The 26,572-nt window shown below is 36.6% G+C and overlaps 1 protein-coding gene across 7 annotated transcripts in view; it reads left to right on the top strand.

Moving 5' to 3' along the window:
• Positions 1–26,572, top strand: part of LRCH1 (leucine rich repeats and calponin homology domain containing 1) — a 118,199-nt gene that overhangs the window by 41,346 nt on the left and 50,281 nt on the right. For all 7 annotated transcript variants that reach the window (XR_004355719.1, XR_004355718.1, XR_004355720.1 and 4 more), the window contains exons 2-6: positions 14,170–14,314; positions 17,208–17,334; positions 22,894–22,999; positions 23,486–23,622; positions 24,749–24,876. Coding sequence is in view for 3 of the 7 variants with exons in the window: in XM_032681156.1 (XP_032537047.1) it covers positions 14,170–14,314; positions 17,208–17,334; positions 22,894–22,999; positions 23,486–23,622; positions 24,749–24,876 (643 nt within the window). In the remaining 4 variants the exon portion in view is untranslated. The remainder of the gene's footprint in view (positions 1–14,169; positions 14,315–17,207; positions 17,335–22,893; positions 23,000–23,485; positions 23,623–24,748; positions 24,877–26,572) is intronic.

Below are 26,572 nucleotides of genomic sequence, written 5' to 3'. Positions count from 1 at the left end.
TCATCTCCAGATCATTCTTATAGAAAACTATCATGGTAATACTTGACCTGTTAGATGGAAATTAGACCTCCTGAAAGGTAGTTAGGAAGGAAAACGAATAAGGGAGTAGAAATTAATCTGCGCCAGAAGCAGGAATTGTAGGCCAGGCTCAGTATGCTACATAGATGAGCAATTAGTAGTTTTGTGCCTTTCAGAATACTGACTGTGAAGTGTCCCCTCAAAAAATAACACAAAATGGAGGAAATTAAACCAGAAAGAAACTTTGTTGTCCCTTCAAAACCCACATTGCCATCTGGCTGTTACATATCAACAGCAACCTGTGGTTGCAGACTGCCCTACAAGTGGCATCATTGCCTGCTGGCTTATTGCCATTTTTGTCCCCCAGCAAGAATTATGGCAAACACTAAGTTGTTCTGCCTGCCCAGTTGCAGGCACCAGGTTGTTTATAAGTTGGGGGGGGGGAGGTGTTTTACTTTTTCCCCCAAGTCTTCTTGCAGTCTGTGTATCTGGTGTCTCTCATCTTGTAAAGATGTTAGATTAAAATCCTGTTGTAAACTATGACTTGTTAAAACAAGTTAAAAAAAGAAGTTGAGTGTGTTATCCATCCAACTCAGCCCCTCCCTGACCAACAAGCAGCATACTGGATATCTACTTCGGTTTTGTTTTCCCCAGAGTAGGCAAGGTTCTTTGATTCTGAAGGAAAGAAAAATTAGAAGGTTGAGAAACATTGTCCTAAACTTAAGAAAGAGCCATGGGAACAGTTCATAGGATAGAGATCTTGGTACAGAAATTACAGGTCTTTAGTTCTAGTGGTTCCAGCTACGTGGTTTTTAGTTTAGTTGGTTTTTTTAAGGATAGATAAAGTATGTACTCTGCTAATTTTGTTTGCAGTTCAAGGAAATATTGTCATTATTTTTTCCTTTTTTTTTTTGTCCTTCTGTATCTAGGAATAATCATCCAATTTTTAGTTATTTATTGCAATTTAGTTTGCTTTTTCTGGGATTTTTCTGTCTTGCTGTCTCTCTGATAATGGTTTCATGGATTCCTGTTTTGTTTAGAAGTCTGAAATATTCCTTAGCCATTCTTGCAAATGTTGTACCTCCTACATAACAGCCATATAATTAGTTCATTGTTTTAGGATGTGTTCAATAGTGTCAGTCAGCTTTTATTGTACAAAATGGATTTGTGTTGATAAACTATTACAGTTATGCTGTGCTGCCTTCAAGAACCATTGTGGGACAAGGGCATGAATAATGTAGGTAAGGTAGATTAACCCTGACATCTGTGGGAGATGCACAGACAGAAAGGGAAGTGATTAGATGAGTAATACTCTGCTTTCCTTGTCACTGTAAATTATCATCAGCTAGCTTTCTCATGTCTTTGCCCACATGCCTTTGATATACCTAAAGATCAAAATACTTTTATTCATTTCCCTGCTCATAGCAAATTTTTTTACAGAACATGAGACAGTTCATGTAGAAAAATGAATTTAAAATAAGCAACTGTAGCGTTTTAGTCTGTTAGGTGTGAAAAATAATTGTCTTCAAACTGCAGGCAAGAGAGCTACTTCACAGAAATTGCTTTATGTGCTACTTCTACCCAGATGGGAAATGTGAGGTAACTCTTCTTTGAGCAGGTCACCGAGACAGATAATGCATAGCATAAACAGTGTCCTGTCTTCACAACCTGAGGGTAAAAAAAAAAAAGGCAACTATTAAAATAGAGAATGGAGTGAAAAACAAACCTTGACATAGCATTCAGTTTATTTCTTCTTAGTATGCTCTCTGTGGGCTGGAAAAGGTTCTAGACCTTAGACTGCATCCTGCTCTTTTTGAGAGCATCATGTGGAATTCCCCCATGGAGGTGGAAGGTGTTGACTTGCCAAGAAGACAACGTTAAGAAAGAAGATCTTGGTGGCTGAAACAAAAGATTTCTAATAGAAGACGTCAGAAGAATATGGCCATGCAGGAATCCGCTATCATCTTTGGGAGAGAATGTGATTCACGGTTTTATTTCACATCTTCCCCAGTTCTCCAGCATGTAGAAGTTGCTTAAATGAAATAAGATTGTGTGCCTGCGTGCTTATATGCACACATACGCAATTTACACATTTTTTGAACTTTTCTTTTGCATTTGGTATAAGTAGTGGTCACTGTTCTTCTTTCTGAAAAGAATTTCTTAATCCAAGTCTTAAGTTCTGTGAGATGTCTCCGATATACCTGTAAGTCCCCTTATACCCCACAATTTACCTGATCTCACATCATTCCATGCTAATAATTAAAGTGTATCTGTGATGGCTGCAGCTAATCTTGAGGACTTTTCAGTATCAAGAGATACTTCCACAGAAGAGGCAGGGAAGCTCACACATGTCGGTGTTCACTCTGAAATTTCCTTTCATGTGCCAGTGTGAACAGTTCAGGCAGATGACTGAAATACAGTTCCATACAGTAAAGGTATTCAGCTAGATAGTATATGATGTAAACACTTCATTTATTTCTCCAGTGCACTGAGTCAACCTACTGTAAAGGCTCAAATTGGTAAAGAACAGTTTTTAATGTTTTTGGAGTTGGATGAAGATTTCTTCTTAGTGCTGCTGTGTCTGACAAAACACCTGAAATATTTGTCCTACTTAGGCTAATGTGTACAATACTGGCATGATACAATCCATTGATCCTTCTTAGGGCTGCTTGTTTATTAAGGAGTGACAATTAACGACTCGCGTACTCCCTCTTGTGCAGAAGGCGAAGGAGAAGGAGAAATTCTTCATGGGCCATGAACTGGGTTTCATACCACATGTTATTAAAGGTCATTTGGTTGCTGTTTCCATCACTTTGATGGAAAGTGTTTGCTGCCTAATACATTTTCCATCTCATGATACAAGTGTTTGGGTGGCTGTATTGGGTTTACATGGCAAGATTTTGATAAGAGGGAGGCTGCAGGCCTGAGAAGACACCAGAAGCTGCCCCCATATCACCCAGAGCGAGTTCCAGCTGGCTCCAGGATGGACCCGCCTCTGGCCAAAGCTGAGCCACTGGCAGTGCTGATCATGCCTCTGTGATAGCATATTTAAGAAAAAGTAAAAAATGCTCTCTAACATGGCAGCTGTGTGAGAAAGGAGTGTGAAAAATGTGAGGGAAATGGTCCTGCAGACACCAGGATCAATGAAGGAGGAAAGAGAGGAGGTCCTTCAGGTGCTGAAGCAGAGATTGCCTTGCCAACCCTTGGAGATGACCGTGGGGCACCTCAAACTGCAGCAGGTGCACTGAAGAACGCTGCAGCCCATGGAGAACCCACACTACAGATCACTTTCCTAGCAGGAACTGTAGCCCATGGAGAGGAACCCACAGTGGAGCAGGTTTTCTGGACCTTGATCCATGGGCTATTTCATTGTGTTTTCACCCCATGTCCTGCTGAGGAGGGGATTGATAGAGCAGCTTGGTGTACACCTCGTGGCCAACCAGGGTCAACCCACCACAGTCCACATCTGTTTTACCTACATGGAGATCTGCAGGAAGAATTCTGTTGTTTTACAATATGTTTTTAGTGAGTTTTGTGCGCTTTCACAGCAGGTTCACCTCCAGTATGCGAACAATTTTTTCTACCACCAAACTGTTTTTGTCCAAAAGAGAATGAAGTAGAAGATAAAGGAGAAATTTAAATGCTATGTTGTGGCACCTAAAAGCAGGTGCAATAACAAGACAGACTACTGTATTAACTTTTTTTTTAATTCCTCCGGGCTTGAACATGTTACTTGCAGAAAAATTTCCTTTCATCTCCTTGGAATTGGAGATAATAGTGAGAATAGAGAGCCTTTAACTCCCTTCTCCCACTCTTTATTTCACACAGAGGAAACAGAAGACCCTGAAGTGATGTTTGCTCAAAATTTTGGGGTGTCTGGGAGAGCAAATTTACGCTGCTGGATTGTTTCAGGCTAGTTAGTGCACTACCTGAGAAGAAATGTAGGGTGCATGTTTCTTACATTTGGCTGTGCCTTATTGGGAGTTTACAGGGCAGTGTGGTAAAGTAAGCTATTTATTTCATAGTGGAGTGCTGGATGAAATAGAGTAGATCAGGGTTGGTGGGGTAGAATGCAAACAGAGTCTTATCAGATGTTCACTTTTGTCCAAATGTTGTTATTGCTGTACTACAGAGAGCTCAGCAGTGCCTCATATTCTTACATCATCTGAATGAAGGTTGAGGAAAAGTACTTTCAGTGTGACTGTTTTAGAGTAGACTTTTCTTTTTAAGGGCTTGGGGCCATTAGAAATCAGTGTATATATTTGCTTGCTGCAGTAGTGATTGCAGGTGAGCAGACTCATTTATCATATTTTGAAAACTGTGGTAGGCGATAGGTTCACAGGAGTGCCCGGGTTGGTTTTAAAGTGTACCTTCCTGTTTCTGCCCTTTTCATCTGCTGTGGATGGCCTCTGAAAGAAAGAAACAGTGAAACACCCTTTCAGGGTGTTGGCCAAGTTCGTGAGATCGCAACCCCCTCTACTGGTGATACCTCTGTCAGACACTACGAGTTGCTGCTCTCAGACTGTTTTCTTCAGTCCTATTTTTTTCCCTTTCCTCTAAACCCAATATTTAGTTCCTCTCTGTATACCTTTTTAACTTGCTCACGAGTGCTAAAGGAGAAACTTGATATGTTAAATCATAATGATTAAAAGAAAAGTGGATACAAAAGTATGTGTATGATCACTTTGAAATTTCCTACATCCGTAGTGTATTCTTAATTTAACTGTGGCTTTGAGGTGGAGATTTTTAGTGTTAATTCTTAAATTAATCAATGGGAGACAGATAGAAAAGGAAAACACGCTGGCAGTGCTCAAAAGTAGTACTTACCAGGTGTATGAAGCAGCAGAGTCTCTTCATAATCTGTTAAAAATATTTATCTTGCCAGGTCTGTACATTTTTATGTCTACCTGCCTGAGACAGATGCACTTTCTACATGTTTTCAGTCAGCAGGCATGCAGCTTGACTCAGTAGTGTTGATCTAGATATTATATATTATTACATCAGTAATGATGACTTTGTTAGGAATCAACATTAGAACTACCTTTTCTTGCAATGTGATACAAGTTCTGCTTTCAGAAAGAAAAACTTTGAGTCTATGCACAGTTGTCATATTTTTTTCTTCTATGGAAGTGTAATTATGTTTGAGTTTTTTTATTCTTTGCTTCTATTACTTGTTATTCTGTCTGCTAAATAACTGAAATAGAAATGTCTCTTAGTGAAGAAATGTCATGTGTTCTTTGTGGCATAATTTTCATGAACAAAGCAGAATGCATTTGATGCCAGAGTCAGTGGAGGCCTTTGCTACCTCTTTTTCACTTGTGTAGCATGACTGTCAGTAGAAGTTGCTGACTACGTAAAAACTGGATGTACATCCAGGACATTATTCATTCATTCTGGCAGGTGGAGAGGACAAATAGTTGAGACAAGATATGCTGCCATGCATATAGAGACAATGACAAGTTGTAGAGCATGTCTTAAAAGTATATAGCACTTCATAGTTGCATTACAGTGTTTTCATGACTAACAGATAGCATTTGTCTGTAGAATGGTGCATTTTCCTACCACTTAGGGGGAAAAATTGGCTGAAAGCTAGAAGAAAATAATTGCTTCATTAGATAACATTGAGTATTTGATTCTGATAGGCACAATTACACTGATAATGGATGACTTGGCAAAGGCAAGGTGGGGTACTGTGTTGCCAAAGATCTGAAGTGCACTTAAGTAGATATTCCAAAAGGTCTCTGAGATATAGTGCCATCAATTTGTGGCTTTGGTTATCACCGCTGAAGATATACCTCGCTGAGAAGGAAATACAGGCTTCTTAAAAACCTAATAAAACTGTGGATAGCTTAGAGTATAAAAATTAAAGCCCCATATCATGGCTAGGCTTCGCGAATGAAGATTTGGGAAAGACTCTACCCCCATTTGCTACAAGCACGCTGGTGGCTAAAGAGGCCGATGCGAGATAGACAAGTCTGGTTGCAAAAGGCACAGCAGAAAGACTCCTTGGATGGTATCAGCAAGACATGATTCTTTCTGCATTGTCCTTTCTCCTTGAGAGGGATCCTGCGTGCTTTCTCAGAAGAAGCAGCAGTGTTATAGATAGTGTGTCTCCAGGCCTCCCGATTGGAGGCCAGAGTAGACCAGTGATGAAGATCAATGTGGCCAAGGCTGAGATGTTGTTTTAGGGAGTCCTTGTATCTCCTCATCGGGGCTCCTCTCTTGTGGCAGCCAGTGGCAAGTTCACCATAAAGCAAGATCTTAGGGAGGCAGTGGTCCTTCATCCTTGAGATGTGCCCTGCCCAGCGCAGCTGAGTTCTCAGCAATATGGCCTCAATACTTGTAACTGCTACTTGTTCTAGAACAGACATATTAGTCATGTAATCTGACCAATGGATGTTTAGGATTGTAGGGAGACAGAGTTGATGGAAGCGTTCTAGGAGTCGCAGGTGGTGGTGGTAGATGACCCATGATTTGGATCCATATAAGAGAGTAGACAACACTATGGCTTTGTAAACACTGATCTTTGTACTTTTCTTCAGGTGTTTATTTCACCAAACTCTTTTATGGAGTTTTCCAAAAGCACTATATGCCTTTGCTAACCTGTTGTCTATCTCTCCATCAATCTTACCATCCGAGGAGATGAGGCTACCTAGGTAATCAAACTGCTGGACTGATTTGAGCTCTGATTTCCCAATGGTGATATGGGGATGATGGAAGACTTCCTGAGGTGCAAGTTGATAGAGAACTTGTGTCTTCTTTAAGCTGACTTCCAGCCCAAAAAGCTCAGCAACCTCAGCAAAACAGGATGTTAAATGCTGCAGAGCTGCTTCTGTGTGGGCGATGAGGACGGGGCGGCGTAAACGTAAAGCAGCTCCCGGACAAGATGATTTAAGGTCTTAGTATGGGCCTTCGGTCACCTTAGGTTGAATAGACTTCCATTGGTATGATATCGAATGTAGGGTTGGTGCAGCCTTGTTTCACACCATTGGTTATTAGAAAGGGCTCAAAAAGTGCATTGCCATATCTGACTTGGCCGTGCTGATCCTCATGAAGTGAGATGATCATTTTAAGGAACTTGGGGGGACATCCTAAACGTTCCAAAATCTGCCATAGACCTTTTCTGCTCACAGTATCAAAAGCCTTGGTGAGATCAAGAAAGGTTACATAGAGTCCTTTGTTCTGTTCCCTGCACTTCTCTTGCAGTTGTCTGAGAAAAAATACCATGTCTGTGGTACTCCTGTTGGCTCTGAAACTACATTGGCTTTCAGGTAGAAGTTTTCTGCTATAGCAGGTATTAGTCTGTTCAAAAGTATTCTTGCCAGGATTTTGCCAGCAATGGAGAGCAGAGTAATACCATGGTAATTTGAACAGTCTGATTTAACTCCTTTCTTCTTATACAAAGTGATGATGACTGCGTAACATAGATCTGATGGTAGTTCGCCTAGTTCCCAACAGCGCACCACAAATTCGTGAAATTTAGCATGGAGTGCTTGGCCTCCATGCTTCTAGACTTCAGGTGGAATTCCATCAACCCCAGCTGCCTTGCCAGTTTTCACCTGCTGTATGGCCTTAAGAGTTTCTCCCAAAGTGGGGTCAGTATCCGATTCATTTTTCACCGATTACTGTGTAATGTACTGAATTGCTGAGTCTTGAACTACACGGCTAGTACTGAAAAGAGTCTGAAAATGTTCAGACCAATGATTCAAAATGGAGATTTTATCTGTGTGAAGCACCTGACCATCTGCACTGAGTAGAGGGCATTGGACCTGATATGTAGGCTCGTATGCTGCTTTCAAGACCTCATAGAATCCTCTGTGATCACCCGTATTTGCGCATAATTGAATTTTTCCTGCTAGATTGATCCACCACTTGTTCTGGATGACACAAAGTTTCTGTTGGAGCTTGCTACATGCAAGACGAAAGGTTGCTTTTCTTACATGACAAGATGGCTGAGCAAGATGTGCTTGGTGAGCAGTTCTCAACAATTCCTGGATCTCTTGATTGTTTTCATCAAACCGGTCCTTGTTCTTCTTGAAGGAGAACCCTAAGGATTCTTCAGAGGACTGCAGGATGTTATTTTTAATATATTGCCAAAGTGTTTCAGGAGAGGGATCTATGGAATAATCTTCGAGCCTAGTTTGAAGGTTTGCCTGAAAGCTGTCTCTCACTGTAGCTGATGGAAGATCGTTAACTTGGAGTCTCCTCCTTGGGATACTGCCCCTTTTAGGTTTGAACTCAACGTTAAAGTTAAGTTTGCAGCGCACAAGTCAATGGTCTGTTTGGCTTTCTGCATTAGGCATCACGTGGGTGTGATGAACATCACAAACATCTCTCTGTTGCACCAAGACATAATGAGGTGCCAATGCTTGGATCTAGGATGCATCCAAGTTGCCTTCAGACTATTTTGCTGCTGAAAGATAGTGTTGGTGATGGTGAGCTGCTGCTCTGCACAGAATTCTAGCAGAAGGCGACCATTATCGTTGCAGTTTCCAACACCATGCTTGCCTAATACTCCTTTCCAGGCTTCAAAGTTCTTTCCTACTCTGGCATTGAAATCACTAAGGATAATGATCTTATCATCTGTGGGAACCTTTTGGGTAAGGGGATGCAGGTTGGTATAAAATTTATCTTTTTCGGCACGGTCAACTTGGAGAGTTGGGCATATATACTAAAGAGGACAACGTGTTGCTTGTTGTGTAGTGGAAGGCGTAAGGAGATAATGCAGTCGGAATGACCTGTCGGCAGTTTTTCGAGTTTAGGAACAATAGAGTTTTTGATCATGAAGCCAACTCCTGAGAAATGCCTTTCGGTTCTGAGTTTACCTGACCAAAAGAGTGTGTAACCGGCACCATGTTTTCTAAGGCTGCCTTCCTCGTGGAGACGGACTTCACTGAGAGCAGCAATGTCGATGTGGAGACATGACAATTCGTGGGCAATTAGGGCAGAATGCCGCTCAGGACGTCCACTATCTGCAGTATCAAGCATGGTTCTGATGTTCCAGCATGCTAGTGTCAGTTTGGGTATACCTTTGAAGGCAGGTGTGTGCCTTTGTCTCTTAATCTTTGTTTGACCCCATCAGAAGATGCCCATTGACCGCGGATAACCAACCAGGTGAAGGGTGGAGATGAGCTTTGGTTAGGCCACCTTTTCTAGGCCCCTCTCCATGTGGAGCAAGCAGTGCTCTCCTTGAAAAAGGCTGCTTGCCGTTCCGAGCACGGCGTGGCCCAGCCGCCGTCTGAGTGCCAAAGCCCCATATAGTTATGTCTTATATAGACTTCTTAATGTATTTTGTAACGTTCTTGTTTGCATTATGAAATCAGAGTTGAACTTCTTATTTTTTTTTAGGCTTTTGCAGTGAATTGCTTGCATTCTTTGCCAAATCTGTTTTAGGCATCTCATTTGAATACTTTGATACTTTGAGTGGTATCTTAGTACAAATGCAAATAGGTTTTTCAAAATGATTCCCATCTTATTCAGTAAGTGCTGAATCCTGTAAAAAAAGAAACTTGGTTGGCTGGAGTTAAGGTTGTTTGGGTGACTTTTTTCCTTTGCGATTTCTTGATTTCAGAACTTCATAGCAAAGACAGATATTTCTTTTGTGTATGTATGTATGTATATAGATATAATATATATAAATAAAAGATTTCCTGCTCAATGATGGATAGATGCTTACTTTTCTTACTTGCATAATTCCAGCTTTTGTCTATTTTAGGTTTGTGTGTTAGATATATAAACTTTCAGTGAATTTGTCTATAATCTGAAATTTGTAAATCACTGCTTTTTAATGAACTACTTTCTTTCAAGTTCTTGGGTAAGATTTGTGGTGTAGTAGTGCATAAACATATTTACATAATGAATTACTGTTATGATTTAAAGCCTTTAATTGTTTAGCTCTCCAGTAAATAGTCTGCAATTTTAATTTAATAATGTACCAGTAACTGATACTTGATAATATATTAATCACTGGAAAGTAGTAAAATTGGAGTGCTTTGGTAGCTTTACTGAAAAAATGTAGCTATCTGACTTCTTATATTATTCTGGTTTTTTTGACAAAACCATTTTGGCTTCTGCAGCAGCAGCGTTTTATACCACATATAAATGTACAGTGGCACTTAGTTATCTGGCTGTAAGGTGTGAAGTCAGGAAGGTCCTAGTCAGTGGTGGTACTTCATTGTGGTGGACATACTCAGAGCTACAGGAATGGAAAGATTTCCCCAAGAATGGTGGCCAGTTATTACTGGTGTGATGGCAGCGTGGTCTCTGACTGTGGGGTGTACCAGTCACCAAAATTTGGCTTGGAGTTTTCTGTTAAATGCTTATTTACCAGTCTGAACTTTTTGCTTTTTATTGTTCACTCCCAGATGAGGAAGTGCTTATTTTGTGTAGTTCCTGTCTTCCTTCCAACATAGTAATAACATTTCTCATATAAAAACCATGTCACTGTACCAGAATTCTGCCGACTCTTTCAAAGATCAAGATTCCATCTAATATCTTTTCTAAACTGGCTTGCCTATTTTTTTGTGTTGTGGTACTTTATTTTGGAGTTTTAACAAACTTGTTTTTGTCAGGAAAAGATGAAGTAAAGCAGATGTAGTTTGAAAATGTCTTTGTGCCACAAATAATGAATGAACAGTACATTTCATTTAAAGCAGGAAGCTTATTCCAGTCCATGGCCTCCACTGCCCTGTTGTTTGATGTTTATGTCACCTATTTTGTAATGGAAGTTACAGGAAATAGTCACCTCAGGTGAAACCTATCTGTACTGTCTTGGCCACCATGAAATATCCTTTTACTATCATAGACTCATTAATTTGTTAGATCTCCTTTTGTTAGATAGCATAAGCAAATTATTCAAAATTCCTTTAAACAAAAACTAGTCTGTATAGTAACATCATTATTATTAATTACCATTAGGTGTTATTCATCAAATTAATGAAGTAAGGGGGATGTGCAGCTTAGCATTTTGGAAAGTGTAGAGTTAGAAATTTACAGGAAGAAAGTAAAAGTTTGCCAACTAGTTGTTTCTGTATTTTAAAAATATTTTTAGAACTTGTTTAAAAGTTTAGTTTCTGCATTCTTCCTTTTCCCTAAATAGCCCAAGAATGACTTTGCAAAATATTTTTCAGCAAGTTTATGAATGGTGACAAAATCAAGATACATGCACACTGTTTTTCTCAGTATGTTCAAAAGTTTCTGCAGTTTCCTTTGGGCTTAACCCATGTATTTTATTTTAGAACTTTTATTTCGGGTTAACTCCAGTTTTTATACAGACTAATTATAAGATGGAGGAATTTGAGGCAAAAGTACCTTTGTATCAAGTAGTATCAAAGTAATTATGTAAATTTCAAAGGTGTCTGTTTATGTATGCTTTTAAGCATACCTGTTTATGTATGCTTTTAAGGTATGGTATAAAATCGTTATGCAGGCTATTTTCCTTTTTATTTCTGAAGATGTATGCTTTCCTATATGGAATTTTCAGAAAACTGCTAGGCTTTCTTCACAGCTGCATCATGTTCAGAGGCTCACATTCATTCTAGGATTGACTAAAAGCAATCTGTTTTCTCTTTTTCTTCCATATGATCAAGGAAGTCTGTTTTTTGGCAAAAATTTTACCACTAGTTAAAATGTGATGGGCATTCTGTGTGTCCGATTCTGTTTCTGTACTGTGTTTCACAGAGACATTCAGATTTGGTGTTAATGATACCTTTTATCATTAAATTATAGTAGCAAACTTTGCTTTTCAATGAAGTTATATTACAATAATGTTAAATAAAATGTGTAGTTTTTATTCCTCTGCCTTACAGTGTGAATAGATTACATTTTTTAAGTTATTATCATAACCATTTTTAGGAAGCAACCGCAGGTACAAGTGTTGAAATTATCTTAGACTGTGATAACTAGACAGTAACAAATAATTCACTTCCTTTGTTGTGTATGCAGTGTGTCCTATAACCCATGGTCCTGAGGATGACAGGATGGAATTTTTCTGTAATCATCTGCATATTTTTTATTTGTCTTTCTTCAGTTGAAGAAGTAATGGTTTTGATCTGTGTATCACTGAAGGAGGATCAGCTGAAGGATAGGCTGTCATTGTCCATCTACCATCCAGTGCCATGCAGGTTGTCTTCAGCCTAGACCTGAAGTTCAGTTCACTATTCTGGAATTTGCTGCTCCTTCTCCTTTAAAGGAGGAAATGAGCAGTATGTTCATGGCAATGCCTCCGCAGAAAAGTGTGGTTTTAAAAAAAAGGAAGGTTTTCTTTGCAACTGAATTGTAAAATACAAAGGGCCCCTGAATGATTCAAAAAGTTATAGCATGGCAGTCTTCTGTTAATATCTGATAATAAACATAGCTAGAAAGGCAGCAGGAGGGGGAACCAGTGGTGATTTTATTGGAATGCCATGCTGGTAAACAGGCTCTCTCAGGATAAATAGAAACAGTAGAGGATTAAAGCACTAAAACAGAGGAACATTGAAGAGCTTTCTCCTGCTTGGAAACAGTAATAACATTCAGCCAAATAGGAAATGCTTTAGTTTGATGACAGAAATGAAGGGAAGGAGAAGCTGAGGTAGTGCTGCATCTAACTGCCATCGAAGCCCGATAAGAGGAAGCAGAACAATTCAAGTGTTGCTGTTGTACAGTAGCTTAGAAGTGAATAATTTTGGTTGAGATGCTCAATTCAGTCGTGTTGCAGGGCTACTCTCAGTTACTGCACTTGTAGGCCATGGCTGTTGTCTTGGTAGAGGATGGAATAATGAAACCAGCTTCTTGCTGGAAGCAATGAGGTGAAGGAGAGTGAAGCTGGCAAGAATAGAGTGTGCTGAATTTCAGCTCACATTACAGGCGACAAGAACAAAAGCAATAAATCCTTCCTACTGGTGGTAGTTTTGAATTCAAGCCATGCTTCTGCACAGCAAACTGACAAGTCTGGAACTGCAAAGGAAGTTAAAAAGTTCTTCAGACTTCTGCCTCTTTGTTCCCAAAAAGAAAAGAATTGCTTTATGGCCCTAAAGCGAGAAGTCAGATCATCAGTGCTGTGAAAATATATCTGCTGTACTTTGGCTGCTTTTCCCTGTATTTAGTTTAAGTAAGTAAGCTTTGAAATAAGTATTGAAGGATCAGGGAGGAGGCTTAAAATAGCAGCAGTGAAGAAGTGAGAAGATCATTAAGTTCTATTTTTTCCTGCCAATCAGATGTTTCACTTTTTGCCTATGCACATTCCTTTCCTTCCATTTAAGGCAGATGACCTTTCTTCAGGTCAGATTATCTGTCTGATGACATGGGTAGGTAGCATTTGTGTGGTTTCTGATGATGAGAGATGTTTGTTCTGCAACACTATTTAAGCAATTATTTGAACCCAGTTGATTCAGTTGAATGCTGACATGCACTATTATTTTATGACTTGAACTCACATCAGTATTATGATACCTCATTCTTCATACTGTTATAGGTAAGGAACAAACCTCAGTAACATTTTCTTCCTGCTGATTTTCCTTTGTGTCTGTGTGCTTAGAATGAGAAATAAAGAATGAACAACTGATCAAAAGTCATAAGCTTTTGTTCTGTGGGTACAAGCACTCACATGGGGGATTGGAATCCACGACTGTCTTGTCTGTACTTATATCAAATCCATTTCTGAAGGCCTCCACTATTTCTATAGGTAACATTCATTTATAAATGGTTTAGACCTAGGAAATACAGGTCAGTTTGAAGAGTTACCCAAAGAAAAACTTATTTATTTAAAGAAATTAAAGATGTAATCTTTGTTGTTTGTTTTCTCTCAATGCTATTATTATTTGCAGATGTCTAACTGTGTATTGGCTAAATCTTTGGGTATATTATATGAGCTTTGGAATCTACACTTGGCTCTGTCTGCAAGTATTTCCTTAGCATATTGAGTACTGCAAATAATTACTTTTTATTAGACCAAATATATCATAATTGAATGTTTGCTCTTTTATACACAGTCTCTTCCATTTCAAGATTGTAAATGTTCATGCTAGATTTATTTTGCATAATAAAAATTCCTGTTTAATTTGCCATCTCCCTGTAGATTACATTTATTCACTTATTTTAATAAAGTGTAGCTTTTCAAAGTACATCATTCTGATGGTTCAAAAAACATACCTTCTTTTTTTCTCTTTTCAGATTTATCCAAGAACAGATTAACCGAGGTTCCTATGGAGTTGTGTCATTTTGTGTCACTGGAAACACTAAATCTATACCACAATTGTATTAAAAATATACCAGATGCCATAGTAAACTTGCAAATGCTAACTTATTTAAATTTGAGGTAAGTTTAACTTTGCCACTTTTTTTGTTTGTTTGCAAATGTGTAAAGGTTTTATTGTCTGCGCTTTATATGTTTCTGGAACAACTGACTACCTTTTTCATTTTACTGGAAACAGTAATGCAAAAGCTCTTTGGTTGTAGATACAGCTCTGTGTGAAGGCATTTTAAAGGCCAAAATGTAAAACTAATTATTAAGAGAAAGACCCAGAAATACTAATCCATTTCTTTCCCATATTCTTGTAACAAATTCAGGATGCTAATCACATCAGCACAGTTGGATTCTTATAATTCACTTCTCATGACAGATTTTGTAAAACTTGACATAGATTTTGTACTTAAAGATGAAGAGACAGACACAGAAGATTTATGTTTTTATCTATGGGAATAGAATGGAAAAGCATGATACTTTATCACTAAGATTTTGTCTTATGCAATAAATATACTTACTACCTGTTTTAAGGAGGAAATGGCCAAGAATTAGACACCATTGTCTCTTTTCAATGAAAAGTCTGTGTGAATACTAACCAATATAGAGAATTGCTGCTGGTTAAAGTACAGGTGAACACATGTGCTTTTAATGGAGGGCACGTGAACCCTTTTTCAACTGGACCAAGGTGTGGAGTTTTCTTTGCAATTAATAATGTAAAAACTGTTATGGTAAAATATAATAATCTGATCTTTGTGAGAATGAGGTTTGAGCGGATGGTGCAGTGGCTCTTGGTCCTTTAAATTCAAGGTATGAAGGTTTGATCATCAGTTTTATCAACACTGAGGATCTTTCTTAAGCCTTCCTGTATTATTACTGTACTGCAATTTTGGCCACTGTGGAACCCCGTTTTGGCTCTAAAAATCAAAATGTTATGGTGTGTTCTGAGTATCTGCACACATGCAGGGAATAGGACTTGAAATTTTGCATTAGTGTTTGTTAGATATACATAAAAAAATTAAGACTGGATTAAGTTGTTAAATTTACATAAAATATCTTGGTAAATTTAGGAATTAGATTTAACTCAGAACTCAATATCATGAACCAGTGACTCAGTGTAGTGATGGAATTTGTGTGAATCATCACAAAACCATAATAGTTAGATTTTGTATTACATCTGACAGTAAATTAGACAAAAAAAAGGAAGTTTTTCAAGTTCTTAAGGTCATTTCCCTCAGTTTAAAATCCCCTCTTCACTTGGATGTGCCCTTCCTCCTTGTTAGTTGCTCATAGTAAACAGGTTAAAGAAGGAAATATAGCCTTGACTTTCTAACTGTGTTGCTTCTTGGCAAGAAATACGTTATAGATATAGAATGCATATTTTTCTGCCTGTCACTAGCAGAGCCCATATGTTGAATAGCATTAGAAAGTGATACCAAGAGATATACGGTGTCTTTGGGCCTTGGTGGATACTGTTCATGTTTTATTTAAAGAAATTCCTTTTAAACTAATGATGATTTATTACTCACTTGCCCTGGTGATGTACTGTTCTTTATCTCTTAGTGCGTTGCTTCTGAGTTCTGTAGAGCTTAAAAATTGTTTTGACTTGCTTTTTGTGTGTGTCTAATCTGCTGATCTGTGGCATAGTGTAACTATTTTAGAATCTAGATTTCCTCAGTTTGAGTTCTTTAGAACTTAAAAAAAATATTTCTACTTAATTTTTAGAAAAAGTTGTGTCTTGGGCATCTGTAAAGACACTAGAATTAAGAAACCTGGCTCCACAATAAGCATTGATTCTTTTTTCAGCTACTGCTGGTTAATAGTTGGATTTCTCATTTTTAATGTCTTTGGGTTTGTTATTTGATATCTGTCTGTTTCCTGGCTTGTGCAACAGAGATATGATGATAGTTTGCTTTGTAAAACGTTTTGAGACTGTTGGCGTGGAGCATGAATATAGATCTTTATATGTGACTTTGTAGTATACTGCTGGATTGACAGTTGAAGAAATGCTGTGAAACTTGTGGAATTTTGATTTTTGTTTGTTTTTGTTTCACTTCAAGGTTTCTTACTGAAATTACACATGGCAATTTTTACCATGTGTTTTCAGAGTTCAGACACACCTTTGCTCTCTGAAGCCTTAACACTCAAGCAGAAGCTAATTAAAATGGTTTACACTGGGGTGCCACTTTTAAGTTACTGTTCGTTGTTTTACTACAGGTTAATACTCATAAGAAGAACAAGTATTTTAAAAACTTTTAAATATTCTACGACAGAGTAGTTAATATGTTATTCTGATAAGCATGAAGTTTCTTCTGGAAATTGAGCCACAACTCACTATTTTTAACGATGTGGTGATCACAAAGTGTCGTGACATTTGCCATCTTTTACATTTGTCATGTTTTAGCTTATGAATCTTGGAAAGAAATGAACCATTGATAGCCCCAGGATTTTTTGACTCTGTTTAACTGGGTTAATATCATAGAACCACAGAACAAGAAGTATCAAGTAATTTTCAGCTATAAATGTTCCTAAAAGGAATTGAGAAAAATAACCATTTTGTCTGTAATTTATATATTTGTCTTTTAGTTGGAACAGAAGGGATCCATTTTAGTGGCACATAAAACCACAGGAATGTTTAAATACTTGCAAAATACTGTCTCAGTTGACTTTCCGGTATTCATTAGGAAGGGAAACAGCTGTTCTTGGTGAAAAACAGATTTGTTACAATATTGTTAAACTGATATAGTGCATTTTTTCCAGAGTGATAAAGTTCGCAATGTTGTTTAGTCAATAATGCAGGCATTTCTGATGTGCAAGTGTTTTCTTAATGATTGGCATTTGAAAATTTAAATTTTATCTTCTTAAAATCTGACCCAGGAAAATGAAGAAATTTTACAACTCTCAGACTTTATGAGTGTACAGTAGAACATCACTGATGGTTTTAATGTTTTGTTTTGTTTTGTTGCAGTCGAAATCAGCTTTCTTCTTTGCCAGCTTGCCTGTGTGGTCTTCCTCTAAAAGTCTTAATTGCAAGTAACAATAAGCTAGGTTCCCTTCCAGAAGAGATAGGTCAGCTAAAACAGTTAATGGAATTGGTACGTTACTGATCTTTTTTTTTACTTTTTATTTTGACTTCTTTTGTATTTAAATAGAAACAAAAAAAAAATCACTTTGCACATATATTTGAACAAGTGTTTAATACTATAACGCAGGTTGAAAGTAAGTTTTTTTCAACTGTTGGGTAGTAACACAATAATAGTTTCCTTTATATTCTTTCGAACTCTTTTAAACAACATCAGTGCCCTTGGTTCATTCAGTACTCAGTGTCAAAGTTCATGGTCTTTATAAGTTTTACTCACCCCTGCGCTGACTCCCCGTTTCACTGTATCAAGTTCAAAAGTTCTGGCATCAGGCTCTGCAAGGCTGTACCCCTTCCTTAGCACCCTCCCCTCCTGCTTCCTTTTTGTCTGTTATTACTCTCTGCTTACCACATTGCATTCCACTCCTGATACTGGTCTTATCAGTCTATTTTCATTTTATTTCACTATGTTTGTCATGCAGCCTTTCTTTCCTGGAACACCTATCTAAACAGATATCCAAAGTTATATTCCTCTTGTTTTCAAAACTGTCCACTGTTCTGCAAGCAGTAGATCATCTGTAATAGATCATCCACTCAATGACAATCTGAAAAAGTAGAAAAATTATTTGGTACTAAAGATAAAAAATAAATTTAATTGCAAATGCTTTTTTAAATATATATGTGTGGACAATATATATAAGATAATGCTTCCGTTTCTCTCTCTTTATATTCCTCTTCTATAGGAAGGCTGAGACTGAATTCTTTATGGCATATGCTTTATGTCTTCTGGTTATTCTATTCATCTTGACCTTTTGAGATATAAATTGACAAATAAACTACATTTTGACACTGCTAATTTATGCATAGTAAAACAATGACTTTTGAACTTTCTTCCAGCTGCTGCTATCTCCTTTGGCAGCATTTATCACGCACGTCTTTTCTGTACCTGAAAGTGCCTGCTTATCATATTATTCTTTTTATAATAGTAGTTCCCCCATTAAATTGTGTTGCAGAAATTGAGCTAATCTTGCTCTAGGCTGCAGTCCTGCTATTGATTCTTCATATGTGGAGTGAAGTGACAACGGAGGGGCTTTTTTCTTCTAGTATTCTTGAATGGCATTCCGTGGTATCAGTCTTCTGTCACAGATTACAATTGATCTGGCTGTTGATGAGAATGGACAGGTGGTTACCTTTTCCTTTCTGGGTTATGCCTGAGAGTTTGCAAGTTTGTTTTGTTTGCTGAACATTATTAGTTTATCTTTTCAAATAGTTGGAATTTTTGTGTGTGTGTGGGTATACTAAGATTACAGGAATGGTTCTGAATTAATCTTAAAAGGAAAAAACATGTTAGGCTATAGCATTGTTTTTGTTGTGCTTAAAATAGATGCAATAAAAGGTGATGGTTCCAGTTTTATAAATAAAGTTAAATTTAGTAAAAAATGAGTTTAAAATTAGTAACAAAATTTAGTAAAAAATTAAAAGCTTGAAAATCAATGTAGATTATACTCAAAGCAGATGGGATTTGTTTAGTTCAAACATATGTTTAAATTCTGGAATACTGGATTTTCATATTGCTTTCCACTTACAGTATAGTTTCAGTGTTACACTTTCTCAAGAAGAACACAACAATTCCTGCTCTAACAATGAGAGGGTCTAGCAACATGTCACTTGGTAACCTAGAAGATTTATGAAAACTGAAAAGGTCTGATGCTTGTTCTTTGTGATCAGAAAGCAACGGGGGGGGGGGTAGTTGAATAAGAAGTTTTTGTTAAATTGAGCATGATTCTGCTCAGTTGAGATGACCTTATTACTTAGTTTGATGCTACCGTGTGTGTTTGGTACATTTCCAGTGAAGTGAGTTGCACTATTTAACTGGAAATGACATAACTCTGATGTATTGGGAAAAGCAAATAGTGGTAGGATTGAGAGTGGAGATTTGTATTGGCATGTATAATATAATGCAGTTTGGATAATAAGGTGATCATTGTTCTGAAATGAGTAAAAAACCATAAATAAACAAACAAAGAAGATTAAGTCATACTGCAGTTGTTGGATGAAAAATTCAGCTGTGTGAGAGCAATGCCAGCCTGAATAGCAGGGGATTCAAGCAGAACCCTTGCCCAGCCCTCTGGCTGGGAATACTGCTGTTTTAATACATATGCAGTGCTGGTGTTGAGCTGGGCCAGGGGATTGATCCCAAGATGCCACTTGGCTGCAGTGCTTGTATTAATAGGACTTTTCCAAGCAACCTCAGGTTCCCCAAATGTTTCACAAACTGCATGCAGTAAGAAGTGTGTGTACATAGCAAATGGATTTTTTTAATCTAACTTTTTAAACAAAATTTACCTCTGTAGCCACTGTAAAGTGACATAAACATAATTTGCTGCAAATTAGATCAGATCTTTCCAACAAACATTGCATTTTTCCCACTCTCCTCCAAAATGGAGCAGGTAATTCTTTTTCTATTACATGTATGTATTTATATAAATTTCATGGCATAGAGTAATTTAGATATTACATGCAGAAAATGTTCAGGTTTTCTTTTAATTTCTAGGGTTCCGACAGTTAATGTACAAGCACCAAAGTAACATGAATTATTCTCCCTGCAGAACACTTTGCAATTAATTGCAAAATTTGGTTGGGACATTTACTTTTATTTGCAGCTCATTATCTCAATCATACATCTGCTGTCAGCCAGGAGGATGAGTGCAAAATTAGTGTGAAGATAATCTGAAACCCACTTTCTGTCAAGGAAAAGGAATTAGGCAGAGATGACTCAGTAATTGTATCCAGAACTATCAACTGTATAGTAAGATTCTGGTCTCCATCCTATCGGGCAGTATTGCACTGCTGCCTTCTTCAGATAATGGCCCTCTCCATCTCTGAGATGCTGCTGTCTCATGTTGGAAGCCTTTAAATGTCTCAGCTTGGATTTATGTCCTTTACCTCATTCATCTAATCAGCCTGACCATGCAGGACCTGCTGTTGCCTAAGAAAGTCCATGTACTCATGTACTGTGTAGCTTCTTTTTACTGTTCAATATGTCACAAACTTTCTGAATCCACACACTTTTCAGGAATAACTGCTCAGTCAGGAGGCCCAAGTTTAAAATGAATGTAAGGAGGAAGTTTGCCTTAGTTTGAATGGTTCGGATAAACTCCCTGTGTGTGTGTGTGTGTGTGTGTGTGTGTGTGTGTGTGTGTGAATAAATATGTTATATAGACTCAGAGTCCCATATTGATCTGTTTAAGACCATTTAAACTTTGCCATAAACAAAGGAAAAATGCTGATCATTTTAATTTGCTTTCATGCCACAGAAATTAATGTTAAATTTGAATATGCCTTACACTTCTCTGATTTTGAGAAATTGTCTTGTCATGGCAGGACATAGCCTAACTGGTAAGAACAGAATAGAATTAATGCAAGTCTGACCTTAGCAAATAATAGCCCCTCAGAATGTGAGTAGGTGTTTGAACTTCAGTTGCCTACAGATGTCCATGAAGCAAACTGCTGGTTGTGTAGTTCCTTAAAAAATTATTAGCTTGAAAACGATAAGCATTTGACTCTGATAGTGTTGCATCCATTATTGGCAAAGTGAATGGGAAAGGTAAACACTGTCTCTGTCACATACACACACTCATGAAGTCTAATAATAGTCAAGAGCATAACTAGGATAATGTTATAGGTCTTTGTTTTCCATGGCTATTCAAACAAAGTAATAAAAAAAGCAACTTGGGCTGCAGTGTTTAGTAGGATAAAGGATACTACTGTCTCTAGAGATCTTGTGAATGCTGACATGCTGTCACAACAGATCAGTCTTATTGAGGATGTTTTGAAAGGCTGTAGGTGGAAGTGGACTTTGTTTTTGAGGCTACACACTGCCAGGCTTTTTTTTTTTCGTTGTTTTTTTTTGGTACTTCGTTTACAGTTCTCTGTCTCTTTCCCTGACTTTTTCTGACATGTGTGCCTAAGTGCACTTGATCTAGAAAGTTTCTTTGGCACAAGGTGACTTTAAATTCTGTGCTCTAAAAATCAATTATCTAATTATGAAGTCATTTAAAATGTGTAGATTAAAAATAGGACAGTAAAGCTTCAAAAATAAATGATCTGAGAACAGTACAATTAAAGAAACTTTGTGGCAAAAAAATGCACTCATTAGCTGGGATTTTTAATTTCCTTGTCTAAAAGCTACAATAATTTCCTGACTGTGTTTTGAGAAGGGAAGGAAGCCTTGGCAACAGTGAGATTCTGTTACAAGAAGAAACTTGTCTGATACAGGGAGCAGCATTGGCAAATCACATTTTGCTTTTACTATCATTATTTAGGCTGGAAGACAGAGAGTAAATGCAATGCTTTTGACTAGTATTAAAGCGAGTGTCTTCAAAGAGATTACTTAGAAATCTGACTCATTTCTAGAACTTTTGTAGTCCAAGAGCTCCCAGATACTGTATAAATCAATTTGAAACAGTTGAGAGAGTAGGTGTATTCCATTGGCTATTCAGGAAAATTTTGACATGACCCCACTTAGCTTTAATACTATGAAATACTGTTTCATTCTTTTAATACAGAAATGAAAGCATAGTTGGGACATCACTCAAATTTACAGGTTACCTGGAATGTAAGAAGAGGTTTCAATGTTCATTTGGCAGCAAAAATGATAGCTAGTATCTGACAACTGTCTCATATTAGACCGACTTTATCCAAGAAGTTGATCTTTCGCACACATTCGTAACAGTTTCTTGTTATAAATAGTGTTAAAGTATCATATTTATTACAGTAATATCACTGTATATAAACTTCTTGTTTGAAGCTGTGCTCAGTAGTGCCAGATCCTGTACTTTCAACTCAACTTTACAAAAGTTGCTCCTTTAAGAATGCTGAAATGAGGATGGATACCAATTTCATCCAGATTATTAAACCATTTGTATTTAGTCATCAAAATCAGACCCGCTTAGAACCTGTCTAGGCAGTTAAGAAGTACATTTTACAATGAATAATATGTTGAATATCTGTATAATACTAAACAAGATCTGTCCTATTTTATTATGGCCTGCTACATGCTGTGAGAATCAAATATGTGCCTTTACTGAGCATCATTAATAGAATGCTATTGCTGATTATTATCATCATCATCATCATTATAATTATTACATTTTGCTTAAATATTTCCTCTAGAAGAACAAGAACCTTTTTAAAAACTCTGATCCACACACTAGCAGTATTGCATTTCATCCTAATGTATTCGGTTATATAACCATGATACCAAATTCTTAATGTGAAGAAAAGAACAAAAAAATAGGACATCTTAAGCAAATGGTTTTGAATGTTTCTACACAAATAAAATTAACTTTCAAAATTAACCTGTTCTTCAAATAAGAATTTGCTCTGCTTTTAGGTAACGCATAAACATTTTCCCATGTATCTTGTTTTACATTGTGACAACAGGACATAGATTGTTGCATGTTGTAAGGTTAATAAAATGTTACAATGATAATAGCAACTTGGCTACATTTGTATTATTAAACATCTAGAATCGGAAAGTTCATTATTATTTGTTATTACTGTTTTGCTGTAGGATGTCAGCTGTAATGAAATCACAGCTTTGCCACAGCAGATAGGCCTGCTGAAATCTTTAAAAGAACTGAATGTCCGAAGAAATTACCTCGAAGTTTTACCCCAAGGTAAAAGCAAATTACAAAAAATACCTTTACAGTAGCTCTTTTTATTAACATTTTGGAAGTATTTTTTACTCATATTAGTAAATGTGATTAAAAGGTAGTAATTACTTTGTGTTCAAAATTATTTGAGTTTGCAGAATATAACATTGTGGTATTCACTGAAGAACAGTGTGTGAGGTTTTTTTAATGTCTTATCTTTATGATTCTAGGCGTCTTTTAAGTTACACAGGCATCTGAATGCAATATGGGAACTGTCATCTGAGTTTCAGGAAAAAAAGATATTTCAAAGAATTGGTTTTAATATTTATGAACACTTGCATAATAATAGCACTCTTTTAATTTCCTAGTATTGAATGGAGTAAATGTTGATCTTATTCCTCCCTGAGTTTGTATTTTTCCTGAATGCAAAAGAAGCTTTTTTCAGAAATATTATTTTATGGCAAAAATAAAAACAGATATAACACCTTCTCTCCTTTTTGTTACTTTTAGAACTAGTGCATCTTCCCTTGGTAAAGTTTGACTTTTCCTGCAATAAAGTGCTTGTGATTCCAATTTGTTTTAGAAAGATGATGCAGTTACAGGTATTACTGCTTGAGAATAATCCTTTGCAATCTCCACCAGCACAAGTAAGTAACAGCTATGATTTAAATTGTGCCTTAATATTGGGTGGATGATAGCAAATTATAGACTATAAAATGTCACGTTCTGTAATTGCAGGCTTCTGAATTTCAATCATCACAGACATTAGTTGTTGATACCTAAATAGGAAATATCTAAATAAGACATGAAAATATATACTGTGTTCTATGTATGAGTCTGTGCACCCCTTCAACTAACACACATCTGTTAGCTGCTTGTTTATTTTTGTCATTCCTATCTGCATGTGAAACCTGATGTCAGATTATGTATATAATTTTGAAAAAGAGAAGTGAGAAATTTCCTGGATAATTTTTCTCTCTGTTAATAAGAATTCAGTTCTGCAGTGATTTATTATTAACTTAAAGATATGCAGATGGTCTAGAACATAATCCATGTGAAATTTATTTAACTTCATAGTGTAAGTTTATAGATGGTGATACACGGAGAAATCAAACTCCTATTCTGAACTGTAGGCCACACTGAGTAATAATGATAATAAATGAATGGAACCTGTGCTCTGCATCTCTCTGAAAGTTACAACTGTTCTAAATTAACAGCTGTTGAAATACTTAAAAATTTTTATTACATTGGAGAAAAGTGATGCTGCTTTTAAACTAAAAAACAGAGCAAGTTGAAGTGTGCACTTAAAGAAAAAAAATTCTAAAATGCAGGAGAAATCCATCATAACTATGCTTGGACACTAGCAAAAACGATGTGACCAAGAATATAAAGGACACACTAATTAATTAACTGTCAATATTGACTAATTTTGGAAAGTAATTTTTCAATTTGTCATTAGTAATAGGCCACACCATATATTTAATGTAACTTTTTTTAGTTAAAAGCCCATTTGGATTTTTTTTAAGTAGGCTACATTATTTTCTTGTTTTCTGTCTTCATCTCTGAGGGTATTTTTACTGGTACACACAAATAATTGATTAGATAATTGAAGTACTTAGTAATTAAAAAAAGAATAAAATCCAGTTTTCTTTATGTGATATTCATTGTAATAATAGTATTTGGTTTTCAGGGAAGTTTACGCTAAGTGACATTTGAAATAAATTATTTTCTTTGTTGTAGTTATAAACCTAACTTTTTTTTCTTGTTTAACAGATTTGTACAAAGGGTAAGGTGCATATATTCAAATATTTGACTGTGCAAGCCTGTCAGATTAAAACAGCAGACTCGCTGTATCTTAATGCCATAGAACCACAGCATTTGCCACAACCTGTGGAAGAGAGGTATGTATGAAAGTCTCACTTAGTTTTTCCATGTAACACTTACAAACAAAGTGAAATAATATTTATCTTTAGATTCACAAGTTTTGTTTGTTTAGATGCTATTTAGAGTGCGCTTTTTTGAACAGAGATTTGTTTTACTTTAATTTAAATTAATTTGCTTTTATTCTAGTGAAATCCCTCTAAGATCTTAGGAAAAAAAATATTAATCAGTTCTAAATGAAGTTAGCAGCATGTTAAGAATTTAAAAGTGAACCTTAGTTTAAATCTAACCTCTTAGTATTGGCCTCCTGTAATATATTAAAAATAATTCAGATGCAAGTAACATTGGGTGTTCAAACTTTCTTGTAAACCTATTAACACACTAAATAAATTTTAATTATTTGTGTTGTTTTGTGATGTGTATGTTGTTATACATTTGCAACATAATTTTTAATTCATCCAAAGTCTTATTTGTCAAGCAAAGAGAACTGCATGAATGTTGAGGTGCTTTTAAAGTGAAACGTGCTAATCTGTTAGCAAAATGAAGGACAAAATCTTTCGTGTCTTGCATCAAACATCTAGGAAATACCATCTTGTACCATGGTTTAAGGACAGGAACTGAATGTGAAGCAGCTCCTTTCTATGAGATGCTCCATAGCCAGTAGGAAATGAGCTTTCAGCCAGCTCTTTCTTTGCTAGTGTGGGCAGTATAATATAAGCAGGTATGATATTTTTGGAGAGAAGTTCTCAATAAAAACAAAGGGTTGATGTGAATAATAATAGAGTTGTGGCTTCTGAAACCCTGGGGGAAAAAAACAAGAGCTGTTATGCAATCTCTCTTTCAGTCATCTATATAAGGTTTCAGACAAATCATTTTTCTCCATGTACCTTTGGAGACACCTTTTTGAATTTCTGTCAGATAAATTTCAAAGGTGAGAAGAATCCAGGATGAAGAGTAGGTTTTCCATTTGGGAGACACTTCCTGGCTTTCTGTTTTAGTATATGAGAGAACTGACAGGAATGTCGTATCTTGTATGATATTTTGATCACAGTGGAGATATTACAGGTTAGGGTAAGGGGATAGTACAGAGTAGATATCAGTTGGTAACTAACAGCCTAATGCTCTATCACATAATAATTACCAAATTTTTATTTTAGAGTGTAGTTTTATACTTCTAATGAAAAACCCAGTTAGGATTTCCATAGGCAGTTTCTATGAAAAAATCCTTAGTGTTTACTGGTAAGAGGTAATTTAAGATTAGGATGAATTAATCAGATACCTTATTCGTGTGAAGACTGATAAAACCCCTTTTTTAAATTGCTATATCAATCTGAATTCAGTATTACAGCTTTCAGGATAGCAAATTAAGTATGTTTTAAAAAAGTTAGATGATGAGAGTATTGCATCTAACAGTGTACTTCAAAATGTCTAGAGGGCATATCAGGTAATGAAACCAGAAGAGAGAGCAATTGCCATTATTATAGTAATTTTCTTAAAAACCTAAATTTCAAAGTCTATTTTAAAGCACAAAAAGGAGGTTTCTGTGTTAATAATTACTCTAAGCTGCAGGGAGATATTTTTAATGGATCAATGGTTGCAATTAGATCAGTTGACTCCAGTTTGAGTTCAACTATTTTGGTTGCTTCTCCCACAGTAAATTGCTTCAGTTGGACTCCTGTGCTACTTAGCTAGTAACTAAGCATTTTTGCCTAGTTT

The sequence above is a fragment of the Chiroxiphia lanceolata genome, chromosome 2, assembly GCF_009829145.1.
Source record: "Chiroxiphia lanceolata isolate bChiLan1 chromosome 2, bChiLan1.pri, whole genome shotgun sequence".
NCBI classification, from domain to species: domain Eukaryota; kingdom Metazoa; phylum Chordata; class Aves; order Passeriformes; family Pipridae; genus Chiroxiphia; species Chiroxiphia lanceolata.
The sequence above is the reverse complement of the archived record's forward strand: the minus strand, read 5'-3'. Positions and strand labels throughout refer to the sequence as shown.